Here is a 23,262-nt window from a genome sequence, read left to right as displayed (position 1 = left end):
GGTGCCTGAGGCTAAGATAGGCCCTCACCTGTCTCCCTGGCTCTCTGTAGTCCCCCTCTGGTGTCTGAGGCTAAGACAGGTCCTCACCTGTCTCCCTGGCTCTCTGTAGTCCCCCTCTGGTGCCTGAGGCTAAGAGACAGCCCAAAGTCCTTAACTTCCAACAGTGATGACTTTATTCTTGCCTTTTTCCTGTGGCTACTATATTTATGGAGGGACAGCTGCCTATATTGGGGTATCCTGAAAAGCAGTCTTTGCCACGCTGCTTCCAATAAACGTGGAGATGATCAGAGAATACTTAAAGCATTTGGGTTGGAGCCAAACTAAAATTTCCAAAGTCCGAATGGATCTTTCCTGCCTCCTCCTTCCCATTGCAGTCTAATGATCTCAGAGACTTGCCGCTTCAAGGGGGTAAGATCACGAGGGGGTCTGCAGCAGGAGGGGGGAATTGGAATCATTGCCATTTTAGTCTGGATTCCACCCCCGTTGTCTTTAAAAACCTCATCTCAAGTAGGAGATGATGTAACAGGGACAAATTCTGACCCTTCCTGTGCTGGGCCTCTTACCAGTTCTTCTCCCTTGCCTCCAGGAGTAAGTAGGATTCCATGCCAAGAGGGACAAAATGGCTTGTCCACTTAAAAGTAAATGCCGAAAGCACAGCTCTCATTTTGAATGGGCCATGTGGCAGTGTGATGTCATCGTATGGAATGTGATCCCTGATTGGCTGGGATTACTTTCTCAGTCGCAAGGGAAGGGGATGGTGCCATTGCAACTGGCAATTGGGAGAGGGATGGGGCAGAGAGGGATTGAGGGAGTTCTCTCCTCTTCCTGAAATCACTACTTTCATACTACAAAGGTTGCATGCAAATAAATACTCAGCTCAGCTATATCCTTACTCGGCCACAGAGAAGGGGGCAAACAAATGGACCGGAGAAGAAGCAGACAGGAGCAACTGCAGCTACTCTGTGACCTGTTTGATTGGTACAACCACTTTTGCCATGTCGCCCCAACTCGCTTCTTTGACCAGAGAGAGAAATAGATTTTCTGTAATTGGTTGGACAGTCTTGTTTAAAAAGGGAGGGATAATTGTTTGTTGTTTATTGCTGCCCTCTAGTGGATACGATCGCAGCATTGAGAAAAAGCATATCGGTGCTTTTCTGGGCAATCTATGCTGGTTTTTTTTTGGTATTTAAATGGCAAACATGGCTGCGCCTTTCATTTTTATGCTACACATTTAAAAATTATGTGTTCTCAGTAAGGCCCTGGAACAATGAACTGGCCTCCCGCATTCTGAAGAGGACAGGTCTGTTGCTGGATATTAGCAGTGAAAGCTTCCAAATTCAGAAGCAGAATGGAGGATGTTGCTGCTCATATGTTGGCAGAGGAGGTGAAGGAGCACAAAGGAGTGATTGCATCTAACGTGGAGGCTTTGTCTTCCAAGCCCACATCTGGCCCTCTCACAGCATGTTAGTGTACTTCAGCAGACAGCTTGGAAGCTGCAGACATAAGCCTGTTGCAAGCTTGAGCAACAGGCACAGTGTCAGTGCGCACAGGCACCACAGGGTTTCCAACTTCCAGGTGGAGCCTGGAGATGTCTCAGAACTACAACCTAGCTATGCCAGACCATGTCTGGCAAAAGGCAGGTGTTTTGGGGGGAGAGGACATAGGGGGCTGCAATGTTGCATGCACTGGTATGTCATTTTGGAGGGTAGAGCTAGGAATCACCAGAAACTCTATGGTAAAACCATAAAAACCATATGATAAAACCTCAGAGTTTCCACGATTCTGAGAGCTACCCTCCACCACTCCTGGGTTTCCCCCAGAAGTGATATAATGGCACATGCAATGCTACTGGTTTTAAAAACATTTTTCTCCTGCTACCACTCAAAGCAGTGATGGCTATCAAGAGCTGGGGGCAGGAGATCCCTCACCCCAACAGGGGACTGGCAAGCCCAACTACAAGTCATCTCTAAATAACAGCTATCAGTTCCCCTGAAGGACGTGACTGCTTTGGAAGGCAGACTCTATGGCACTAAACTCGACTGAGGTCCCTCCCCAAACCCTGCCCTTCCCAAGATCCAACCCCAAACCTCCAGGGATTTCCCAACCTGAAGTTGACAGCCCTAACCACCAATCAGGACCAGACTAAACCACCATATTGTGCCCCTTTGGAAAGCTTGGATTTCCCAATTCAAGCTAAAAACAATGGGCCATATGTACTTTACTACTGCTATTTCTATGTTCATTCCCAAAGTCTACATCTAAGCTTGGCCACAAACCTCAAAGCTGTCCCTCACTGCTAGTAGCCAAGCCAATAAGGGTGGACATTGCCACCTCCCCTAGGAAATGTAGATATTTTTGATCCACATGTAGCAGAAAGCTTCCTAGCATACCACCAGCTTAAGTTCATGGCATAAGCAGGTCCTGATTCAAATAAGAAGCAATGCCTTCCATTCGCTGGGAGCTGCCATGAGATCCAAGCTGTTATATACCGGGAGAGCACATTATATGAAGAATGCCTTGTTTCCGAAAAGGACAGTGTCTGCTATTACTACTGAAAAAACTCTACAGCCTTATTTCAACTTCTGTTCTTCACACATGCAGCTCCAAAAAGGGGCAAATAAAACCTCCAGGGCTATTTTGGCTCAGGACAAGGGCACAGGGGAAGACAGAAGTCCTGCAACGTCTCCTTGATATCAGGGTCCTGCAGTGGCTTTAAAAAGCAGCTGCTGTGTGGCTGCAGGGAAAGCCATTCAAAAGCAGGACTTGTGCTTTGGCCCTTATGCATCACATGTCCAAGGTTCTTTAATGCACATACGAGCTTTTTTCTGCCACGGCTTGGGAAATCCCTGGAGATTTGGAGGTGGAGCCTGGGGAAAGCAAAGTTTGGGAAGGGGAGGTGGCTCAACTTGAATACAGAGACTACCCTCCAAAGCTGCCATTTCCTCCGGGGACCAGATCTCTGTTGCCTGAAGATCAGTTGTAATTTGGGGGGATCTCCAGCCATCACCTGGAGAATGGCAACTCTAGTGGCCAGATTGAAAGGCCGGTCAGGAAACATCTATAAGAGAAATTGGGCCAGGCTCCGTGTTTTATGGCAGACTGACTTATAGGGTTGCCAACTCTGGGATGGAAAATGTCTAGAGATTTTGGGGGTGAACCTGGGCAGGGCAATCTCGGGAGGCGAGGGAACCTCAGCAACGTATGATGCCATAGAGTCCAGCCTCCAAAGCTGCCATTGTCTCCAGGGGAACTGATCTCTGAAGCTTGGAGATCCGTTGTAATTCCGGGAGCTCTCCAGCCACTACCTGGAGGTTGGCAGCCCAGAAAAAAGTCCTGCCTCCTCCTTCTCCAGGCAGTCACTGCGCTGCAAGCCTCGTCGCGCTGGCTGCGTTGCGGAAGCCTCCCTCCCCAAAGAGGCAGCGGATCCGCTTGCCAAGAAGAAACCCATCCCGGCTCCCTTGGGCTCTCCCTTGCAGAGGAACGGCGGTGCCAGGCCGTGAGACTTGGCAGCACGACAAAGCTCGGCCCGGCCGCCTGTCTTCTGCGCTTCCAGCCTGCAGGAGGAGTCTTGCTCTATGCAATGGAGCGAGGACTTCGCCCCCCTTGTTTGTGCTCGCTTGGGGCAGGGACTGGTTAGATCCGCGCTCGGGGAAGCCTGCTGGCGGCAGAGGCCAGGAAAACCCCCCCGAGGATGTGGACCTCCCTGCAGACTGTCACCGAACCGAGCTCCCCCAGGGGGGCCCGGCGTCGATTCTGGGTTCTGATTGTAGGGGCAGCCGCTGGAATCTTCCTCCTGGGCTTCTTCATCGGTACAGCGCAGGGGGAGTTCTGCTCTCTGGGATCTGCAGAAGTTCTTGCAGGGGAGGCGGGGGGGGGAGCGGGGGGGAAGGGTGTGTTTGTGTGTGTTTACTGCCCGAACTCCTGGAGGAAGGGAAAGGGAAAGGGTCCCTGCAAGAGGGAAAGACGGGGAAACTTTGTGTGCCGGAATGGGAAAGCGGGATTTGGGTCCAGTGGCACCTTAGAGAGCGACAAGATCCAGGGTATCTGTTTTCAAGAGTCAATGCTCCCACTGGGAAAGCTCCAGGTTTTCCCTTGCAGCAGCTAGCACGCAGGGGAACCTTAGGACAGGTAAAGGAAATGGTTCGCCAGGTTCACAGGAGGTGGTGATAACTGCTAGGTGGAGTTAGAAAGGAGCGGGCAGATTTGTGGAAGGGTAGGGCTCTCTCAACAGCTAGGAGTTGGGCCAATGAAATGAAACCTCCCTGTGTGGATGCACAGTACCTGACAGTACCAGATGCTGGGCACAAACAAGGGAAGGTAGGGTTGCCAGCCTCCTGATGGAACCTGAAGGTCTCCCTAAATTACAACTGATCTCCAGGTGACTACAATCAGTTTCCCTGGGAAAAAATGCCTCCTTTGGAGTGTGGACTTGATGGCATATCCTGCTGAGGTCCCTCCCCTTCCCAAACTCTAAGCCTGCCCTAGGCTCCATCCCCAAATCTCCAGGAATTTCCTAACCTGGAGTTGACAACCTTAAGGGAAGGTCATTTTATTCAGGAACTTCCAGAGACATCTGTCTGTCTGTCTGTCTGCTTTTGGAAAGGGAATGCCGGGCTAGCTATGTCCCAGTCTAATGCAAGGAGGTAATCTGGGAAGGGGGCCAGGGTTCAGTAGCAGAGCAGCAGTTCAAATCCAGTTTTCCCAGTCTCTAGTTTAACATTCTTAACCACCAGTACCGGGTTACAGTAGATGGATGGTCCCTAGTCTGACATTCTTAACCACCAGGACATTTGTACCAGGTTACGGTAAATGGATTGTTAATGGTAGATGAAAAATATGGGTGATATAATACAGTCTCCTGCCTCTCGGGTGTCAAGCAAACTACCCCCCAAATCTTTGTGATGCAAACTTCTGCACACATGAGAGGCTGATTGCGAGAAGGCGAAGGTCAGAACAGTAAATCTTACAGAGACACAGCAGGCAACCTTGACTGTTGGCGGGCACTTTGGAAGTACAGGAGATTTTATATAATGGATGGATTTCTCATGGCATACTGCTGAGACCCAGCACACAGCCTGAAACTGAAAATGTGTAGGAGAGCGAATCACTCAGTAGGGATAAGATCCGGAAATGGATGAGTGTGTCTTTCACATTGGCGGGCTCCTTGGTGGAAATGTTTTGGTGTCTCTTGCAGGCTGGGTGAGTAAGCCCACTGATCCATTGCCAGCAACAGGTTCCAACAAGAAAATGAAGAAAACATTTCTGACGGAAATGAAAGCGGAGAACATCCAGCAATTTTTACAGTAAGCAAAGCCCTGCCCCACCCCACCCTATGATGGCGCTTTCTTTTTAAAGAGATGTATGAAATGCTAATTAGGAATAGTGCGGCTATTCACCTGTCTAAGGCATGACAGAAAGGACCAGCCCTTCCTCCCACAGAGCCATTGTTTATAGATTAAACCAGGGGTCCCTAACCTTTTTAAGCCTGCCGGCACATTTATAGCCCAAAGTGTGGTAGGCGCAGCAACAAAATGGCTGCCACAAAATGGTTGCTGCAGGAGGCAGAGTCAGCCACAAAATGGCTGCTACAGCTTACCTTCAGTCACACAGTGAAGATCCTTGTGCTGTGGAAACAGCTTCACCCAAAGCAGTGTTTTTAAAAATCTGGGCAACCAATTAAATCTCCGATAGGCAATCAGAAGCCATGCTTGGAAAAACCCCACCTGGCCACACCCACTTTTAAAAAATACTTGGCAGGCATCAGAATCATAGAGTTAGAAGGGGTCTTACAGACCATCTAGTCCAACCCCCTGCCCAATGCAGGAACAGCCTAAAGTATCCCTGACAAGTATTCATCCAGCTGTTCCTTGAAGACTGCCAATGAGGGGAAACCAACCACATCCCAAGGCAGCTGATCCCACAGCTGAATTACTCTTAAAGTGAAGAAGTTATTCCTAATATTTAGCGGGTACCTTCCCTCTTGTAGTTTAAACCCATTGTTTTAAGTCCTATCCTCTGTTGCCAACAGGAACAGCTCCCTTCCGTCCTCTTAGTGACAACCTTTTAAAGTGAGTAATCGTGTCTCCCCTCAACCTCCTCTTCTCCAAACTGAACATTCCCAAGTCTCTCAGTCTTTCCTTGCAGGGTTGGTTTCCAGGCCCCTGATCATCCTGGTTGCTCTCCTTTGCACCCATTCCAATTTCTCCGCATCCTTTTTGAAGTGAGGCATCCAGAACTAGATACAGTACTCCAACATGTTACAGAGTGGGATAATAATATCCCGTTATGTCTTGTTAATACATCGTAAGATTGCATTTGCCTTTTTTGCTGCTGCATCACACTGAGTGCCCTATTTAGCTTCCTATTCAGCCGTATCTCAAGATCTTGTTCACGCACACTGCTACCCAGAAGTGTTTCCCTCATTCAGTCAACAAGCTTTGCATTTTTGTTACCCACGTGCAGAACCTGGCACTTATCCATGTTAAATTGCATCTTATTCAAATCTGCTAACTTTGCCAGTATGTTCAGATTTCGTTGAATTCTATCCCTGTCTTCAAGGGTATTTGCTACTCCTTCCAGTTTGGTGTCATCTGCAAATTTAATGAGTAATCCTTTCACACCCTCGTCCAGATCATTTATACAAATATTGAAAAGCACTGGGCCCAGGACCAAGCCCTGTGTCACTCCACTGGACACTCCCCTCCATTCAGTCATGATGCCATTGGCAACTACTCAGAAAGGTATCGGTGGGCACAATGGTGCCCATGGGCACCATGTTGGGGATTCCTGGGTTAAACTCATTAAGAAATGACAGGTTGGATCCTACCAGTTTTTCTGTATGGTCTTACTCAATTCCCTTCCTTACTACAGCCCCCGTCCTGTATAGTTTTCATCTGTGTGGGTCCCGTGATCCCCAGAATAACCTTTTGGGAGTCAAAATGGCTCCTTCCTTTTTTTTTTTTAATCAGTCAAGAAGCTGGTAGGACTCTAATCTGGAAGGCAGGTTTGATTCCCCACTCTTCCACTTGAAGCCAGCTGGGTGATCTTGGGTCAGTCACAGCTCTCTCAGAGCTCTCTCGGCCCCACCCACCTCACAGGGTGTTTTGTTGTGGGGATAATAATAACATACTTTGTAAATGGCTCTGAGTGGGCATTAAGTTGTCCTGAAGGGCGGTATATAAATCGAATGTTGTTGTTGTTATTATTAAATAAGCTCGTGACTGGCATTGTGGATGATTAAGTGAGTTCCCATTTAGTCAATTCAAACCCATTTCAGGTGCAATCTTTGGCTTGACTCCAGGAGGGGACGGGGTCTGATGTTCTGTGCTAAACGCTACATGGAAAAGATGCTTTTTGAAGAGAGATTTGAAGGGCCTAAGAGAGAATGCATCCTACAGATGTTCCGGGAGGCAGTTCCAAGCGTAAGGAGCAGCAAGAGAGGACAGGCAGGGTCATTTGAAGGTAGAAAAGCAGAAAAGGCCTTCAGAAAGCAATGGTTGCCAACTGTCTGGAGAAACCCCTTTGACACAGGGATGTTGTTACTAGGTGATGTTATTTTCTTCCATGCCATGAAAATCTTCAGCTGCGCATTTCCACACATTAATCCTCTATTAAAGGGACAGAACATTTTTCTCCAGGTCTGTTAGTAATCCTACAAGTGGAAGATTATAGCAGTTGGAAGTAAAGATCAGAAGATTAAAAGCAGAGACAAGGCCTTTGGAAGGATTATTAACAATGATGAGCTCTAACCAATCCTGTTGGACCTGAGAATCCACCTAGAATCCTCCCCACACACAAAAATGGATCGCCACAGGGAAGCTTTCTTTCTGGGAAGCTTCCTCATCATTTCTGTTTTTCTCAGTGAGGAATGATAATTTTTTCTTGGAACACAGTGTGAATGTTATAGCTCATCAGAAGCACAATAAAAGCACAAATCCAGTTTCGTAGTGTGAAATGAATGTCCCTTTCTATCTTCTAGCAATTTTACTCGGCGTCCTCACTTGGCGGGTACAGAAGAGAACCTACGCCTCGCAGAACAAATACAAGCCCAGTGGAAGGAATTTGGCCTGGATTCAGTCCATCTGGATCCGTATGATGTTCTGTTGTCTTACCCAAATGAAACGGATCCTAACTACGTCTCAATTGTCGATGAACAAGGGCATGAGGTAAATGAAAACATGCTGCCAGCTGTTCCAATTAGGTTTGCCAGGCCCTCCCACTGTGGGGGGAGCCCTCCTGCTGGCAAACTTCATTGCCCACTTCTGCTTTGACTGGCGGCAGAAGAAAAGTATAAAAAAACTAGTGATATTGTTGATATTGCTACATCACTTCCAGGAACTACAAAGGTAGCTCTAGGAATTTCTGGAAACTCGATGATTTTCCCATAACATTTCCAGTGATTCATTGTCACTTCAGGGTTGTACCCAGAAGTGATGTGGCGATGTTGCAGCCTCCCACCCCTCGCCAGGCCTGGCAACTCTAGTTCTAATCTCTTTTAGTGTGCTATGGCTGTTGTGGGTTTTCCGGGCTGTATTGCCGTGGTCTTGGCATTGTAGTTCCTGACGTTTCGCCAGCAGCTGTGGCTGGCATCTTCTTTTGGTGCTACACCTCTGAAGATGCCAGCCACAGCTGCTGGCGAAACGTCAGGAACTACAATGCCAAGACCACGGCAATACAGCCCGGAAAACCCACAACAGCAATTGTTCTCCAGCCGTGAAAGCCTTCAACAATACATCTCTTTTAGTGTGCTTAAATTTACCAAGGATGAATGAGATACAAATCTGGGCAAGTCCTGAAAACCCCAAAGGATCAATCTCCTGCATGTATGATTAACTACCTGGGGACTTCTCATCCCATGTAATGTGTGGAGAGAACTGGGAGAACATGAAGATGAGAAGCCAGGTATCAACCTGGAAGTCCAACTTGTTCCTCTCTAGGCCAGATTACACGTCATTGGATATCAATAATTGGATGTCCCAGTGAGCAATGTGGCTGCAGAAATCTGTGGCCGATGCACAATATGGGGAGGGATTGACTCTTCAATCTATGTGATTTTCTTAGTTGCAAATGTCTCCTCCGACCACGATTCTTTTTTTTTTTTGAAAAATTTTATTGGATTAGAAACATATAATATCTATTACAATCACATTCCCTTAATTATTCCAATTCTAACCCCCTCCCTTCCCCCCCCTTTTCTTGACTTCCAACAGTTTTCCAACCCCTTATCTATTCTCCCTCTACTCATTTCAAACTTATTTTGTTTATTATAGTATACTTTCAAACCCTTCTAAGCTTATCTATAGTAACATAGTGCTATCTCTATTTCCCCATTTAAATTATCAACTAAATAAAACGCTCAACATATCTTCTTCAATAACAATAATCATTTTGATAATCTGTACTCTATCTTACTCTTTCTAATCTCTTCAATATGGGAAATAGAGGGCTCCGACCACGATTCTTTTGATCCTTATGGGGGGAAAGGACAGACACAAAGCAGCCACCTGTTTTTTTCTTTCTTTACCACAGCTGACATCAGTTGGGGGAGGGGTATTTTCAATCAGGGAAATGATACAAGGAAGCAATTAAAGCACTCCTTTTCACAAGGCATCTTCGTATGTTTAAATCCTGATGTCCTACTTCTGAGAAAGTCTGTTTTGCAATCCCAGAGCCATTTGAACATTGCTGGCTGCGGCAAAGCAGGAAAAGGGTCCAAATCTGATTGTCCTTTTAATATACGTGTCTCCTTCCTTTCCCTCTTTGTTAACTAGGTTTTCAACACATCATTGTTTGAGCCTCCTCCTCCGGGGTATGAGGACATTGGAGATGTTGTTCCACCCTACAGTGCATTCTCAGCCCAAGGTGTGATCGAGGTAAGGTCTATGGGAACTTTTTCCCTCGGCTGTTCAAAAACAACACATGCCCTAAGGTTTGATGACAAACCATAGGGCTGTCTCTGTGGGGACCAAGATCAAGATGATCCAAACTATGGGTATTCCCCATTACTATGTATGGATGTGAAAGTCGGACAGTGAAGAAAGTGGACAGGAAGAAAATTGATTCATTTGAAATGTGGCGCTGGAGGAGAGCTTTGTGGATACCATGGATAACCAAAAAGACAAATAAGTGGGCACTAGATCAAATCCTGTCTGAATTTTCCCTTGAAGCTATAATGACAAAATTGAGGCTATTGTACTTTGTTCACATTATGAGAAGACAAGGTTTTCTGGAAAAGTCAAGAATGCTAGGAAAAGTGGAAGGCTGTAAGAAAAGAGGAAGACCTAAAACAAAGTAGCTTGACTCTATGAAAGAAGCTACGTCTTCCAGTTTGCAGGATCTGAGCAAGTCTGTTAATGACAGGACGTTTTGGAGGTCTTTCCTTCATAGAGTCACCAAAGGTCAGAAGCGACTTGACGGCACATAACACACACACATAGAGTTGTGACTAATAGTCTTAGCTGGACAGATTCCAACTGGATTTGTTACACTTCCCCTAAGGTGATGTGTACCCATTACTGGATATTACAACGTTGTTACGGCAGAGGAATAATTCATTAATGGACTGTCTTGCCCACACAGGAAAATCCGGTTGCAAACGATAACATAATATCTGATGATGTGTGGATATGTTGTAAGTAGGAGCTAAAAGAAACAATGCTTACTTTTTTGGAACTGGGTCAGAGAATAAGGAGAAGTTAGAACTGTTTGGAATGGAAGGATATGCCGTTGCTTTTATGAGACCAGTGAAGCTTGAGAGATGAGCACAGCCTGACTGGGAGCTTGCTTGCTTCCCACCTGCTCTCCCTGTATATTTGTATATAAACAGATATTACCCAAACACTACCACCCTAACACAGCAAGGGGTTACTGTTAGCCAGAGTACACAGTTTGGCGTGGAAGGGTGCCAGTTCATGGCCTAGAAGAGGATAATGGATATCAGAATAACGAAAGAATCTTGTGAATGACTCACCTCCAGGAAGTGATATGAGTTTTCATGAACCAGACTGACTGTGTCAGCTATGTGAAGGCGAATGAATGACTATCAAGCCACTATCAGCAATTGCTTACAGGTTTAGTTCCCTTGTGATGGAACACAATCACACGGGTCAGTTTTCCAAGTTACGTAACCTTTTTGCTCTGTAGATGATAAAAGGAATAGCATTTGTCCTTTGATTTGTAGGCTATAAAAGTTAACAATTGTTCCCCTGAGGTGACTTTGCAACCATTCCTGAGTTTTATTCATTTATTTACATTATCTGTGGCTCTCTTTCTCACTGAGATAATGCAGTATGAGTTAATGCAATCGGCAGGTTGGGACATCCAGTAAGCAGCACAATAGGACTTGGATTGCAGAATTCCAAAACAAAGCATAAGTAGTTGCATGACATGTTAAACAATGCAGAAAATACATAGCAGGGTCATAGATACAGCAACAGATAAATACATACTATACACCAGGGCTTTTTTTCTGGGAAAAGATGTGGTGGAACTCAGTGGTGGAACTCAAGACTGCACAATGATGTCACTTTGGGTCAGCTGGAACAAGGGGGGAGTTTTTTAAAGTTTAAATCGACCTTGGCAAAAATGGTCACATGGTCGGTGGCCCCGCCCCCTGATCTCCAGACAGAGGGGAGTTGAGATTGCCCTCCGCGCTGCTCGGTGGCACAGAGGGCAATCTAAACTCCCCACTGTCTGAAGATCAGGGGGCGGAGCCACCAGCCATGTGACCATTTTTAAGAGGTGCCGGAACTCTGTTCCACCGCGTTCCCGCTGAAAAAAAGCCCTGCTATTCACAGAAGTCTAATCCATAGTCCTTTCCCCTTTATTAAAGCATCTTTCTAAACCATTCTTTTATCATATAGCCCTACTCCTTGTGTAAAAATGCCCTCCTGAGTAAATTTGGTTTTGCATAGTTTGCAGAATGCCAGAGGAGTATTGATGACTATATTGTTCTTGAGGGACCTCTGACGCCACAAGACAAAGTTTCAGGGGGCTTAGTGGGGTGTGGAGGGAAGGGGAGGCAGGAAAGTCCCATTCTGTGAAGTCTGTGGATAGCTGAATATGTGCCACTTACGCCAAACAAATTCCAATTTTTGGGACTCCTAGTTCTCTAGAACCAGCGTATGAGGCACTCAGCGGCTAAAGTATTGGATCAGGATCAGCGAGACTCGAGTTCAAATCCCCACTCAACTGTCAAGCTCGTTTGATTGGCCTTGGCCCAGTCGCTTCCTGTCAACTTAATTTACCTCACATGGTTGTTGTGAGGATACAGATGGAGGAAAAGAAACAACAGTGTAATCCACCCTGAGTTCCTTGGGATAAAAGTGTGAGTGATTCCAGCTAGTTTCCACCTAAGTCAGCTGCAGGTTACATCAATCTAGGATCATGTAAGCCACGAGTCGAAGTCTGTTGTAAAATGACAGGCTGATATTAAAACCAGAGACAATTCTTGAAATCTGAGAATACCTGGACACTGAGGGCGGTTTTCATACTGAGGCATTTCCATGGCTTTCTCTAAAGGATCCTGAGAATTGTACTTGCATGAGGAGTGGATTGTGTCAGAGATTCCTGTCTCTCCCCCTCCTGAACTGCTATTTTATTTATACAGTTCATTTACTTAACACATGTGCTATGAAATGGAATTGGTCCTTGTGGATCAAGGGAAAGATGTTAATCTTTCTTTTCATCTCCTAAACCCTCCTAAACCCTCTCAGATGCGGAGGGGTTGGTTCCCTGATCCCATGACCCTGGGCCAGTCCTGTCATTGAAGCACAAAATGTCTGTTTTTCCCCCTTCCGGCTTTTCCCCCTTCCTTGTGCCACCAGGGAGATCTCGTCTACGTGAACTATGGCCGCATAGAGGACTTCTTCAAATTAGAGCGAGAAATGGGAATTAATTGTTCGGGGAAAATTGTCATTGCCAGATACGGGAAAATCTTCCGAGGAAATAAGGTAATGGTACCATCTAGTTTCAGAAAGGTTTAGTAGTGCTTTTCTACTTTTATGAAGAGAAGCTGAAAAAAATCTGAGTGCCATTTAATGACCAAACTATACATTATTCCAGAGTTCTGACTAGAATCCTCGATGTGTTTTTTAACCATAAGTAACAGCTGTTGGGATGAATGGCAGTATCTACTTCCACAGATGAATAATAGCCAAAGTAGGCCCGATGCATTTTTAGTGGGAAATAGCAACCCTGTGTGATCCTAAATCAGACTGAGTGCAAAAGGGGAGGTGGTTCAACCCTTCCCTACCCAAGCATGGTTTTGACCATTGAATCTGCTCCCCCAAACAGATTTTATTTATTTCCTTCATTAATACCCCACCTTTCTGCTCAGTGATGATTAGGGTTGCCAGCCTCCAGGTAGTGGCTGGAGATCTCCCGAAATTACAACTGATCTCCAGGCCACAGAGATCAGTTCGCCTGGAGAAAATGGCTACTTTGGGGGGTGGACTCTATGGAATTATGCCATGCCAAGGTCCTTTCCCTCCCCAAACCCCACTTTCTCTAGGTTTCTCCAGGTTTCACCCCCCAGAACTCCAGGAATTTCCCAACTTGGATCTGGCAACCCTAGTGGAAACCCAAAGCCACTTATTTCCTTCTTATTTCCACGACATCTCTGTGAGGTAAGTTGGGCTGAGAGTGTGTGACTGGCCCAAAGACACACAGTAGGGTTGCCAGGTCCAGGTTGGGAAATTCCTGGAGATTTGGGGGATAGAGCCTGGAGAGGGTGGGGTTTGGGGAGGGAAGGTACCTCAGCAGGGTATAATTCCATAATGTTCACCTTTCATAGCAGCCATTTTCTCCAGGGGAACTGATCTCTTTGGCTTGGAAATCAGTTGTAATTCTGAGAGATCTCCAGCTACCACCTGGAGGCTGGCAACACTAACACACAGTGAGTTTCCGTGGCAGAGTGGAGACTCAAACCTGGGTCTCCCAGATCCTAGTCTGACATGCTAACAACTATACCACACTGTCTCTGTGAGGATATCCGTTGCGGGGAGCAGTCCCTTCCAGAAGCTCTGATCGCAAAAAATTGTGTGGGCAACCAAATGAAGTTTTGGTATTAGCTGAATAGTTTGGTCTCTGGAAAACAACCATTTCTTTCTGAAGCAGCTAGTTTGCTGAGTGATCGGAGCTTTTTGCTGAAGCTTAGAGATTTCACTTATATAAAGCCTTTCTGTTATACCATCTGTGGTGTCGTCTTCAACTAATATGGCAAAACGTGGACACAGACACAGGATTGATTATCCCCAACCTGTATCAGTCTCCGCTATGTAGAAGCCACATCCCCAGATTGCATGCCAAAGCTGTATGACTGCAACACCTAAATGTGCTCTAGTAGTTAGTGTGTTGGACTAGAATCTAGGTTCAAATCCCCTGTCGGACACGAAAGCTCACTGGCTGACTTTCAGCTAGTCACTCTCTTGCAGTCTAACCTACCTCATAGAGTAGCTGTGAGAATAAAACGGAGGATCACAGAACAACATGTACCACCCTGAACTCCTTGGAAGATGGGTGAAGTTAAAATGTACTAAGTAAATAATATTTTTTCCCCTAGGTTAAGAACTCCAAGATGGCTGGAGCCAAAGGTGTTATTTTATATTCCGACCCCGCAGACTCCTGTGCCCCTGGAGTAAAGCCTTACCCAGATGGCTGGAACCTTCCTGGCGGAGGAGCCCAGCGTGGGAATGTACTAAATCTGAATGGCGCAGGGGATCCTCTAACCCCAGGGTATCCAGCCAAAGGTGAGTCTACCTTGCCTTTTACCCCACCCTTTCTCAAAGGGGTGCAGGGTGGCAGACAATATATCATTCTTTCTTCCCCATTTTTATCCCCACAACATCCCTGTGAGGTAGGTTAGGCTGGGCCAGGGTCACTCAGCAAGCAGAAAGGATTTGAACGAGAGAAGCCTGGGAAACTGGAAGTTTTGAGATACATAAGATGCTAGATTCCCCTCCTATATTACCACTCTCCCTTTCCCCCACCTTTTTTCTAATGCTGGCTTTTTCCATACCCCCCCCCCACCCTTCCACAGAGCTGCATACTTAATGTTTAATGGGGCAGCTGGGAAGTGCCCAAAATGCTGCAAGATCATATTTTTTCTTTATCTTGTAATGTCTGTGCAAACACAGATAACACTTCAGCAGTTACTGGGGGAGGGGGGGGGTTAATCCCTCTCTCTCTTTCTTGGCATATGAGTTTTCTTCAAACCTGAGAGTCCCCCAAGGTTTGTAAAAAAAGAAAAACTTTCTGATATGTATTGGTGTGTTTGTGTGGGGGAGATGTTCAGGATTTGATCAATAATGTTATGACCAACTTTTGCCAAAAACAAAGTGTTTGACATTGTCAATCACTAGACAGCTGTGTATATTGCTTGCCATTTAATTATAAAATATGTAGAAATTGGAGATAGGGGTGTGCACCCCCCCAAAGAGGCAAATCTGAATCTTTTTACTGAATCTGAGACCAAAAAAAAATCAGAATTCCCTGAATTCCAAATTGATTCTCTAATTCAGTTCAGCTATTTCTGAAAGCCATTATTCCCTATAGGGAAATCTCTCGGGGGGCTATCTGGTGTGCTGGGGGTGGGCAGGTCATTTTTTAACCAAACTTCCCCAAATTTGGTTCCTGGCTGTCCTCTATCCTGGGGTCCAATTCTATGGCCCCTGAACAAGGTGCCCCCAGCAGCTCTATGTTTTCTACAGGAAAAAGTCAAAGCTGATTCCCACTGCAGAAACACATTGGGACAGGGCTGCCGTGGCCAAAACACACTACCAAATGCAAGCTGAGCTCATCTCACAGAAAGCCCAACAGAACCAAACTGGAGCACAGTAAAAATCCCTCCAGACCAACACACCAGAGAATCAGACCCATTCCACCCAAACCAAACTGAAGCAAGGGACACTGTCACAATTTAGGCCAACATAAGCGAACTGAAGCAAGGGAATGCCTTGTGCTTGTGGTTGAGTACTGCTTGGCTCTGTTCTGTGGTGTTCCCCCACTGGCTGTACCCAGCGCTGGGCTTCTCTGAATGACACTGGTTCTGTTGGGGGTAAGTTGCAACAGTGTCTCTTGCTTCACTTTGGTTTGGATGGAATGGATGTGATTCTCCAATGTGATATTGATCCCCTTGCTTCACTTTGGTTCCCATAGGAAACAAAGGCTGAATTTTACCGAATCTTACCAAATTAATTCGGTAAAATTCAGTCTGCTCTTTTAAAAAATTTGGAATACCTTGATTTCACCGAATCAGCCAAAATTCAGTATTTTAATCCAAATTCCAAACCAAAACGCAACCCCTATTTGAGTTAATAACAACAACAACAACAACAACAACAATAATAATAAACATTATTGTTCCAGAGTATGCTTACCGTTATGATGAAGCAGAAGCAGTTGGCCTCCTGAAAATCCCTGTCCATCCTATTGGTTACCATGATGCTGAGAAATTGCTGAAGTAGGTGGATCTGGTGGTATGATTTAAAGGCTCTGTCAATTCTTTAAAGCTGTGCTGTTGAACACCTTGAGCAACAGGGAACGAATAGCATCTAAGCAGTTAACCTGGGCTTCTTGTCAGATAAATCACCCTCCTGATTTCTTTGAAACTCGTGGGGCTTTTTCTTCTGCAAGCCCCAAACTGCCCTGTTCAGAAGTTACAGTGAAGGAATGTAGATCTATTTGTGACAAAGATTCCAATGGCCTTTCACTTTACAAATGAAATGGGAGACCAGGAACCAACGCGCTGTTCTGATCACATCTTCACTGTACCTGTGTTGAACGTAACATGAAAATTAGTCAATGCACTTCTAGAGAAAAATCAGTGTATATTGTCCACAGATTGTGCATGTGTTCACTGTCAATTGTAACAATGCTAGAGTCTTGTGTTTTTGAGGATGAAACTTCTCCTACTTAATGGCTAAGCCGTCATGTTGGTTGCTCAGAGAACCAAACAGTTTATGGACCAGCAAGGTTGTCTGGGACTAAAATTGCACATAAAGGCAGCTTGAGGATTAGAAAGAAATCTTGGGGAACGTAAGTGTGGTGGTTAGGGTTTAGAAGACCCAGATTCAAACTTCCACTCAGCCATTAAGCCTGCTGAGTGACCATGAGCTAAGCCTCACCTACCTCACAGGGTTGATGTAAGGATATGGAAATTATGCAAATAGACAAGGAGGCTGAGAGCAGCGACCGCAATTGCAAGAGGCTGAAAGGAAGCTACAGAGTAGGCAGTAAACTGAGGAAAAAGAACAGGAGTTGGTGTATTATAAGTAGGGTTGCCAACCTGCAGGGCAAGCCTAGAAATCTCCCAGAATTATGACTGATCTCCAGATGGCAGAGCTCAGTTCCCCTGGAGAAAATGGCAGCTTTGGAGGGTGGCCTCTACGTTGAGTTCCCCTTACCTCCTCAAACTCTATCTACCCCAGGTTCTACCCCTAAAACTCCATGAATTTCCCAAGCCAGAATTGGCAGCCGTAATTATAAACTGATTTAGAATTAAACAATGGGGAATGCACAAGTAAACACTAATATTTAGCATTTATAATCTGCTTTGTGTTTTAATTGTGTCCCAAACGTTATCCTACTTCTCTTTACAACAACCCTGAACAGTAGACCAGTACTACCCCTATGCTACAGATTGGGGGTGGAGTGGCGGCGGCAGAGTGACTCGCCTGAGGCCACGTGGTATGAGTTCGTGGGTAGGAAGAGTTTTGACCTCCCGGTTTGTTTTCTTTGCCACTAAGCTCCACTGGTTCTAGTGAACAAATAAATGAGACTTGAGAAAGCAGTGGACTGTGGTAAAAAGTAAGCTCTGCACTTGGCTGCACTTAAAAGGAGGAGATAATTATGTTATGGGGCATGGAGAAATAGAACTACGTCTTGCAGGCAGATAGTCAATAGGCAGCTACCTTATATTTTCCAAATTCTGCTTTCTGATATCCTGTTGCTGGAGATTTCAGAGATCGATTCCTACATTTGAGAGGAAAGGAAAATATTTCTATTGCATCGACCCAGGCAGGCCTATACAAGTCACTAAACCAACACAAAGGATTTAATTCCGTCACCTAGCGCCTAGATGAAAAAATGTTAACTGCCTATCTTATTTCTATTACAGTTGAGAGACAGTGTGATGTAGTGGTTAGAGAAACACCCAGTTTTGAATTCCCACGCTGCCATGGGAGCTTGCTGGGTAACCTTGGGCCAGTCATACTCCTTCAGCCTAACCTACCTCACAGGGTTCTTGTGAGGATAAAATGGAGGACAGGAGAATGATGTAAACCACTTTGGTTCCCCGTTGGAGAAAAGGTGGGATATTAATGAATATACAAATTCCTTATCAAGCTACAATAGTCCTTTTTAAAAAAGATTTTATTTAGAAAGGAAAAAATATGGCAGTAGAAAGTGCATAAGAACTTTTACAAGCACTACATTTAAAATTAAGTTAGATGTAGCCCAAGAGGGCCTAATCTTGTCAGATCTCAGAAGCTAAGCAGGGTTGGCCTTGGTTAGTAATTGGATGGGAGACCTCCAATGAAGACCAGGGCTGCAGAGGCAGGCAATGGCAAGCCACCTCTGTTAGTCTCTTGCCTTGAAAACCACAACAGGGGTCGCCACAAGTCAGCTATGACTTGAGGGCAAGATTTCATTCATTCAATAGACCGATATGTAACAACACAACTAAATTGTATAATATTCCCTCTCTTTAGTTACTTATACCCAAACTTTAGTATCCATATTTTTAATTAATCATTTCTCCTGTGTTTTATCTTATCTTTGTAACAGATTAATTTGTTACAAAGGCTACAATATTCCTGTCAGGGAACACACAATTCCCTATCAGGCTAAAAAAAAATAGATTAAAATCCTTAACCCAAGCCTGCAGATTGTCAGCTTTCTCTCTTCTCAGCCCAACTGCTGTTTTCTAACTGCCCACTTCCCCAAAGAACTCGAATCTTAACAGGTACATGCCGCTCAGAATAAACGGAGGCCTTTCTTCCGGCACACCTTGTCTCAGAACTAACAGTAATAAGAGGGATCATTCCGGCCAACAACGGTGAAGAGAACGCCCTGTGCTGGGACATGCTTGTGAACCCCTGGCCTTGTGGTCATCTTGAGTTGAGCCAGCAAAGTGGAAGTGGGGGAAACAGTGTTTAAGGTTAAGAAGAACAAAAAAGTCGAAGATCGCCTTCTCAGATACAGATGTAAGGCTTTTTTTTTAAAAAAAAAAACCGGAACATGAAGTTCATTATTGGCATGAACAGCCTGTGGACTCAACTTTATTGTTTCACTTCCTCTGAGAAATCAAAACACGAGCCACGCTGACAACTCCACCCCCTCTTCCCTACTCCGATTTGCAGCCACATGGCTACATTCCAGTCTAAAGAAAAACAATTCTGTCTTCCTTGTTGTACTAGAGCTTGATTCAGCAGTTCTCCTGTGCACAGGGAGCCCCTCTTCAAATACAGCTCTCTGGAAAACCCTTTGATAAATTCCATGAGTTGCTTCAATCTAGAGTCCTTGTTAATAAGAACAGAATGTTTCCTACTGATGGCAGGGAGGAACTTTGTTTTTCATGCAAAATTATTTGGTGAATGACAAAAGCCTGAACTGTTCTCTTTTTTCCAACAGGCAGATGGGTGGAGCTGCTCCCCCAGATGACAGCTGGAAAGGAAATCTCTCCGTGCCTTACAACGTTGGGCCAGGTTTTGTAGAAGGATCCTCAAAAAGGTGTGTGTGTGTGGGGGGAAATATCTCCTTGTATTTTATAGAACGTTTCACAGGAGTTGGCAACTCTTGTGTTACATGGGTCAAGATGGGTCATGGAAGGGGCCTCCAGGGTTCTGTACAATGCAGGAAATTCACAACTACTTCCCCCTCCCACACCCCTAGTGACCCCTGCTCCATGCCCAGAAGATAGCCAAATAAGAGGGGTCCTCCGAGTGTAGAACACTCCAAAGAAAATTACAAACCTACAATAAATATACTATAGAATATTTATCACATTTGAGCACTTGCACTTTAGTAAGAATAAAAAATATAAAAATTTACAAAATATATTTAACATATAACCTTTGAGGTTTGTAATTTTTGGCGTGACCATGCCCAGAAGATGGCAAAACACTCCAGGGACCTTGTGTCTGAAAAGTTTGAAGGTGGCTACACTTCTTGTTTATATCAGCAACATGAAAAAAATTCAGTCCTGATCTTTTTCAAACTGAATTGGTTTTATCTTTCCAAAAGTGCTTTTGTTTCGTAATCTGATGCCTATTTGCACTTCTTGTCTTATGGCATTAGGAAGGTCAAAATGCACGTTCACAGCTTGAACAAAGTGATGAGAATATACAATGTGATTGGGACTCTCCGAGGTGCCATAGAAACAGGTAAAGCCATTTTTAGGGCCCAATTTCTCACAAGACAGCTTGTGTTGTAGTAGTGTTGTTGTTGCAAATGTGTATGTGTGGTTATGGTTCCCACTCACCCCCTCATCCCCCAAAGCACTGGATGTGCAATGTTGAAAAGTTAATATTTCTTATATTGTCGAAATATTGTCAAAGGCTTTCATGGCTGGAGAACGATGGTTGTTGTGGATTTTCAGGGCTGTATCGCCATGGTCTTGGCATTGTAGTTCCTGATGTTTTTGCCAGCAGCTGTGACTGGCATCTTCAGAGGTGTAGCACCGAAAGATAGAGATCTCTCAGAGCGGAACCACAAGTGACAAAAGGCACAGGTTGGGCACTTGTCAGCTTCCCTCAAGTTTTGATGGGAAATGTAGGCAGCTTGGTGGAATGTTGGACAAGTGACAGTTGAAAAGTCCATTGGACAGCAGTCGGAGAGCCAAGCTGCAAGACTAGGATGCCTACATTTCCCATCAAAACTTGAGGGAAGCTGACAAGTGTCCAACCTGTGCCTTTTGCCACTTGTGGTTCTGCTCTCAGTGTCAAACAGTGTTAATATTTCTTGTTTGTGTATTTATTTAGTGGAATTTTAGATAGGGTGGCTAACCTCCAGGTGGGGCCTGAGTCCCCCCGGAATTACAACCGATCACACAATGACACAGATCAGTTCCTGAGGAGAAAATGGCAGCCTCAGAGGATGGACTCTATGGAATTATATCTCTGCTGACTTCCCTCCTGAGGCAATACCCCAAATCTCCAGGAGTTTGCCAAGCCATAGTTGGCAACCTTAATTTTAAGCCACCGTTCACTTCATAGATTGATTTCTCTTTTCCCCAAGTTGATACGTGACAGAGTTTTTAACTAATTTCAAACTAACAAGTAAGTCTGAATGAGCAAATTACCTCATTGTAAAACACTCTCCTATCTACATTTCTCCAGACAGGTACGTTATTCTAGGAGGCCACCGTGACTCATGGGTGTTTGGGGGAATTGATCCTCAGAGCGGAGCTGCTGTCGTTCATGAGGTTGTAAGGAGCTTTGGAAACCTGAAGCGGAAGGGTAAGTTACCAAACACCCATGTTTGGTGAGGTGTGTTTCTGATTACAGTGTCAATGCCGAGGATTTGAGGAAAGTCTAGTTCAAATCTCCAGTCAGCCACGAGGCTCACAGGGTAACTCTGGGCCAATCTCCTCCTCTCTTTCTCTCACATGGATTTGAGTCCAGCGGCACTTTTGAGACCAACCATGGTGCCACTGGACTCAAATCCTGCTGTTCTACTGCAGACCACCAGGGCTACCTACCTAAATCTCTCTCTCATGGTGGTTATGAGGTGAAGTGGGAGGAGAAAATGAAGTCGGTTGTCCTGCAGTCCTTGGAGGGAGGACAGAATAAAAATCCTTGATAGAGCCCCTAAATTTGCACTCGTTCCACATCATATGGGAACTCTGTACTGTCACAGCTATAGAAAAGTCTGCTATACATTTTTAAAAAATATATACAAATATTTTGTTTAATTTTTTAAAAAAATCTTGCAACCAGTCAATCCAAATTGGCACACATTTTCTGCAGTATTTATTCTGTGTGGATTTTTATTGTTTTGCTCATTATGAGGTATTGTATGCTAATGCTATAGGGCCATTGTATGGTATGCAGTTCCCAACAATGAGTTGGGAAATTCCTGGAGATTTGGGGGTGGAGCTTGGAAGGGTTGAATTTGGGAAGGGGAGGGAGCTCGGCAGCAATGTGATGTCATGGAATCCACCCTCCGAAGCTGCCATTTTCTCTAAGAGAACCTTCTTCTTACTATATAACTGAGTAAGCGTATTTCAGACAACTCACTTTATATCCTGGTGCACCACCAGAGGGCGCTGCCATGGAGAGAAGCCTAGGCTAGGCACCATGTCCCTCCAGAAAACATGCCATGCTGGGAAGCCCAGGCCGGGAGCAGGATGGGAGCAGGTGGAAATGCCTACCTCCCACCTTCACCCAGCTGGTATTAGGAGTGAGGCAGGTGGCAATGTCCACCACCCAACTTAACTCAGCTGGTATTAGGAGCGGAGCAGGTGGCAATGCCAACCCCCACCTTACTGCTGGTATTAGGAGCAGGCAGAAACAGACAAACGTCCCCGTATGATGCACGAAACTTAAAGTTAATTAAAGACACATTTAACTGAGCCCTACTTGGAGGGCAATCAATGAATTATACACCACTCAATGTTTAACCAAATATATATTACAAAAAACAATGCCTGTAATTGGCATGTAATGTATTAAAGTTTAACAGATTGATATAACATGTTTTAAACAGAACTCAAAGGTCCAGTAAAGCAATTAGGAGCAGAGCAGGTGGCAATGCCCACCCACATGCCTTAACCCAGCTGGTATTAGGAGCAGAGCAGGTGGCAATGCCCTCTCCCCACCTTAACCCAGCTGGTATTGGGAGCAGAGCAGGTGGCAATGTCCACCTCCAACCTTAACCCAGCTGGAATCAGGAGCACAGCAGGTGGCTTTTCCCACCCACTGCCTTAACCCGGCAGGTATTAGGAGCAGAGCAGGTGGCAATGCCAAGCCCCCACCTTAACCCAGCTGGGATCAGGACAGAGCAGATCATATGGCAATGCCTGCCCCCCTTCACACAACTGGGATCAGGAGTACAGCAGGTGACAATGCCCCCCCTGCCTTAACCCAGCTGGTATTAGGAGTGGGGCAGGTGGAAATGCCCACCCCCCACCTTAACCCAGCTGGTATTAGGAGCGGAGTAGGTGGAAATGCCCTCCCCTGCCTTAACCCAACTGGTATCAGTGGTGGAGCACGTGGCAATGCCCACCTCCCACTATCACCCATTTGGGATCAGGAGTGGAGCAGG

General features: G+C 45.4%; 1 protein-coding gene across 2 annotated transcripts in view; it reads left to right on the top strand.

The window, feature by feature from the left end:
* The first annotated feature begins 3,585 nt into the window (after positions 1–3,585).
* LOC129325967 (putative N-acetylated-alpha-linked acidic dipeptidase) overlaps positions 3,586–23,262 on the top strand; it is a 35,578-nt gene continuing 15,901 nt past the window's right edge. The window contains exons 1-10 of one of the 2 annotated variants that reach the window (XM_054973989.1): positions 3,586–3,809; positions 5,195–5,303; positions 7,979–8,165; positions 9,771–9,872; positions 12,825–12,950; positions 14,561–14,747; positions 16,366–16,459; positions 19,630–19,728; positions 20,296–20,381; positions 21,336–21,455. In XM_054973989.1, coding sequence (XP_054829964.1) covers positions 3,692–3,809; positions 5,195–5,303; positions 7,979–8,165; positions 9,771–9,872; positions 12,825–12,950; positions 14,561–14,747; positions 16,366–16,459; positions 19,630–19,728; positions 20,296–20,381; positions 21,336–21,455 — 1,228 coding nt within the window. In that variant the 5' untranslated portion in view covers positions 3,586–3,691. Of the gene's footprint in view, positions 3,810–5,194; positions 5,304–7,978; positions 8,166–9,770; positions 9,873–12,824; positions 12,951–14,560; positions 14,748–16,363; positions 16,464–19,629; positions 19,729–20,295; positions 20,382–21,335; positions 21,456–23,262 lie in introns of those variants that run through there. The other variant, XM_054973988.1, reaches the window with a different exon arrangement.

This window comes from Eublepharis macularius, chromosome 3 (assembly GCF_028583425.1).
Source record: "Eublepharis macularius isolate TG4126 chromosome 3, MPM_Emac_v1.0, whole genome shotgun sequence".
In the NCBI taxonomy this organism is placed as follows: Eukaryota; Metazoa; Chordata; class Lepidosauria; order Squamata; family Eublepharidae; genus Eublepharis; species Eublepharis macularius.
The sequence above is the reverse complement of the archived record's forward strand: the minus strand, read 5'-3'. Positions and strand labels throughout refer to the sequence as shown.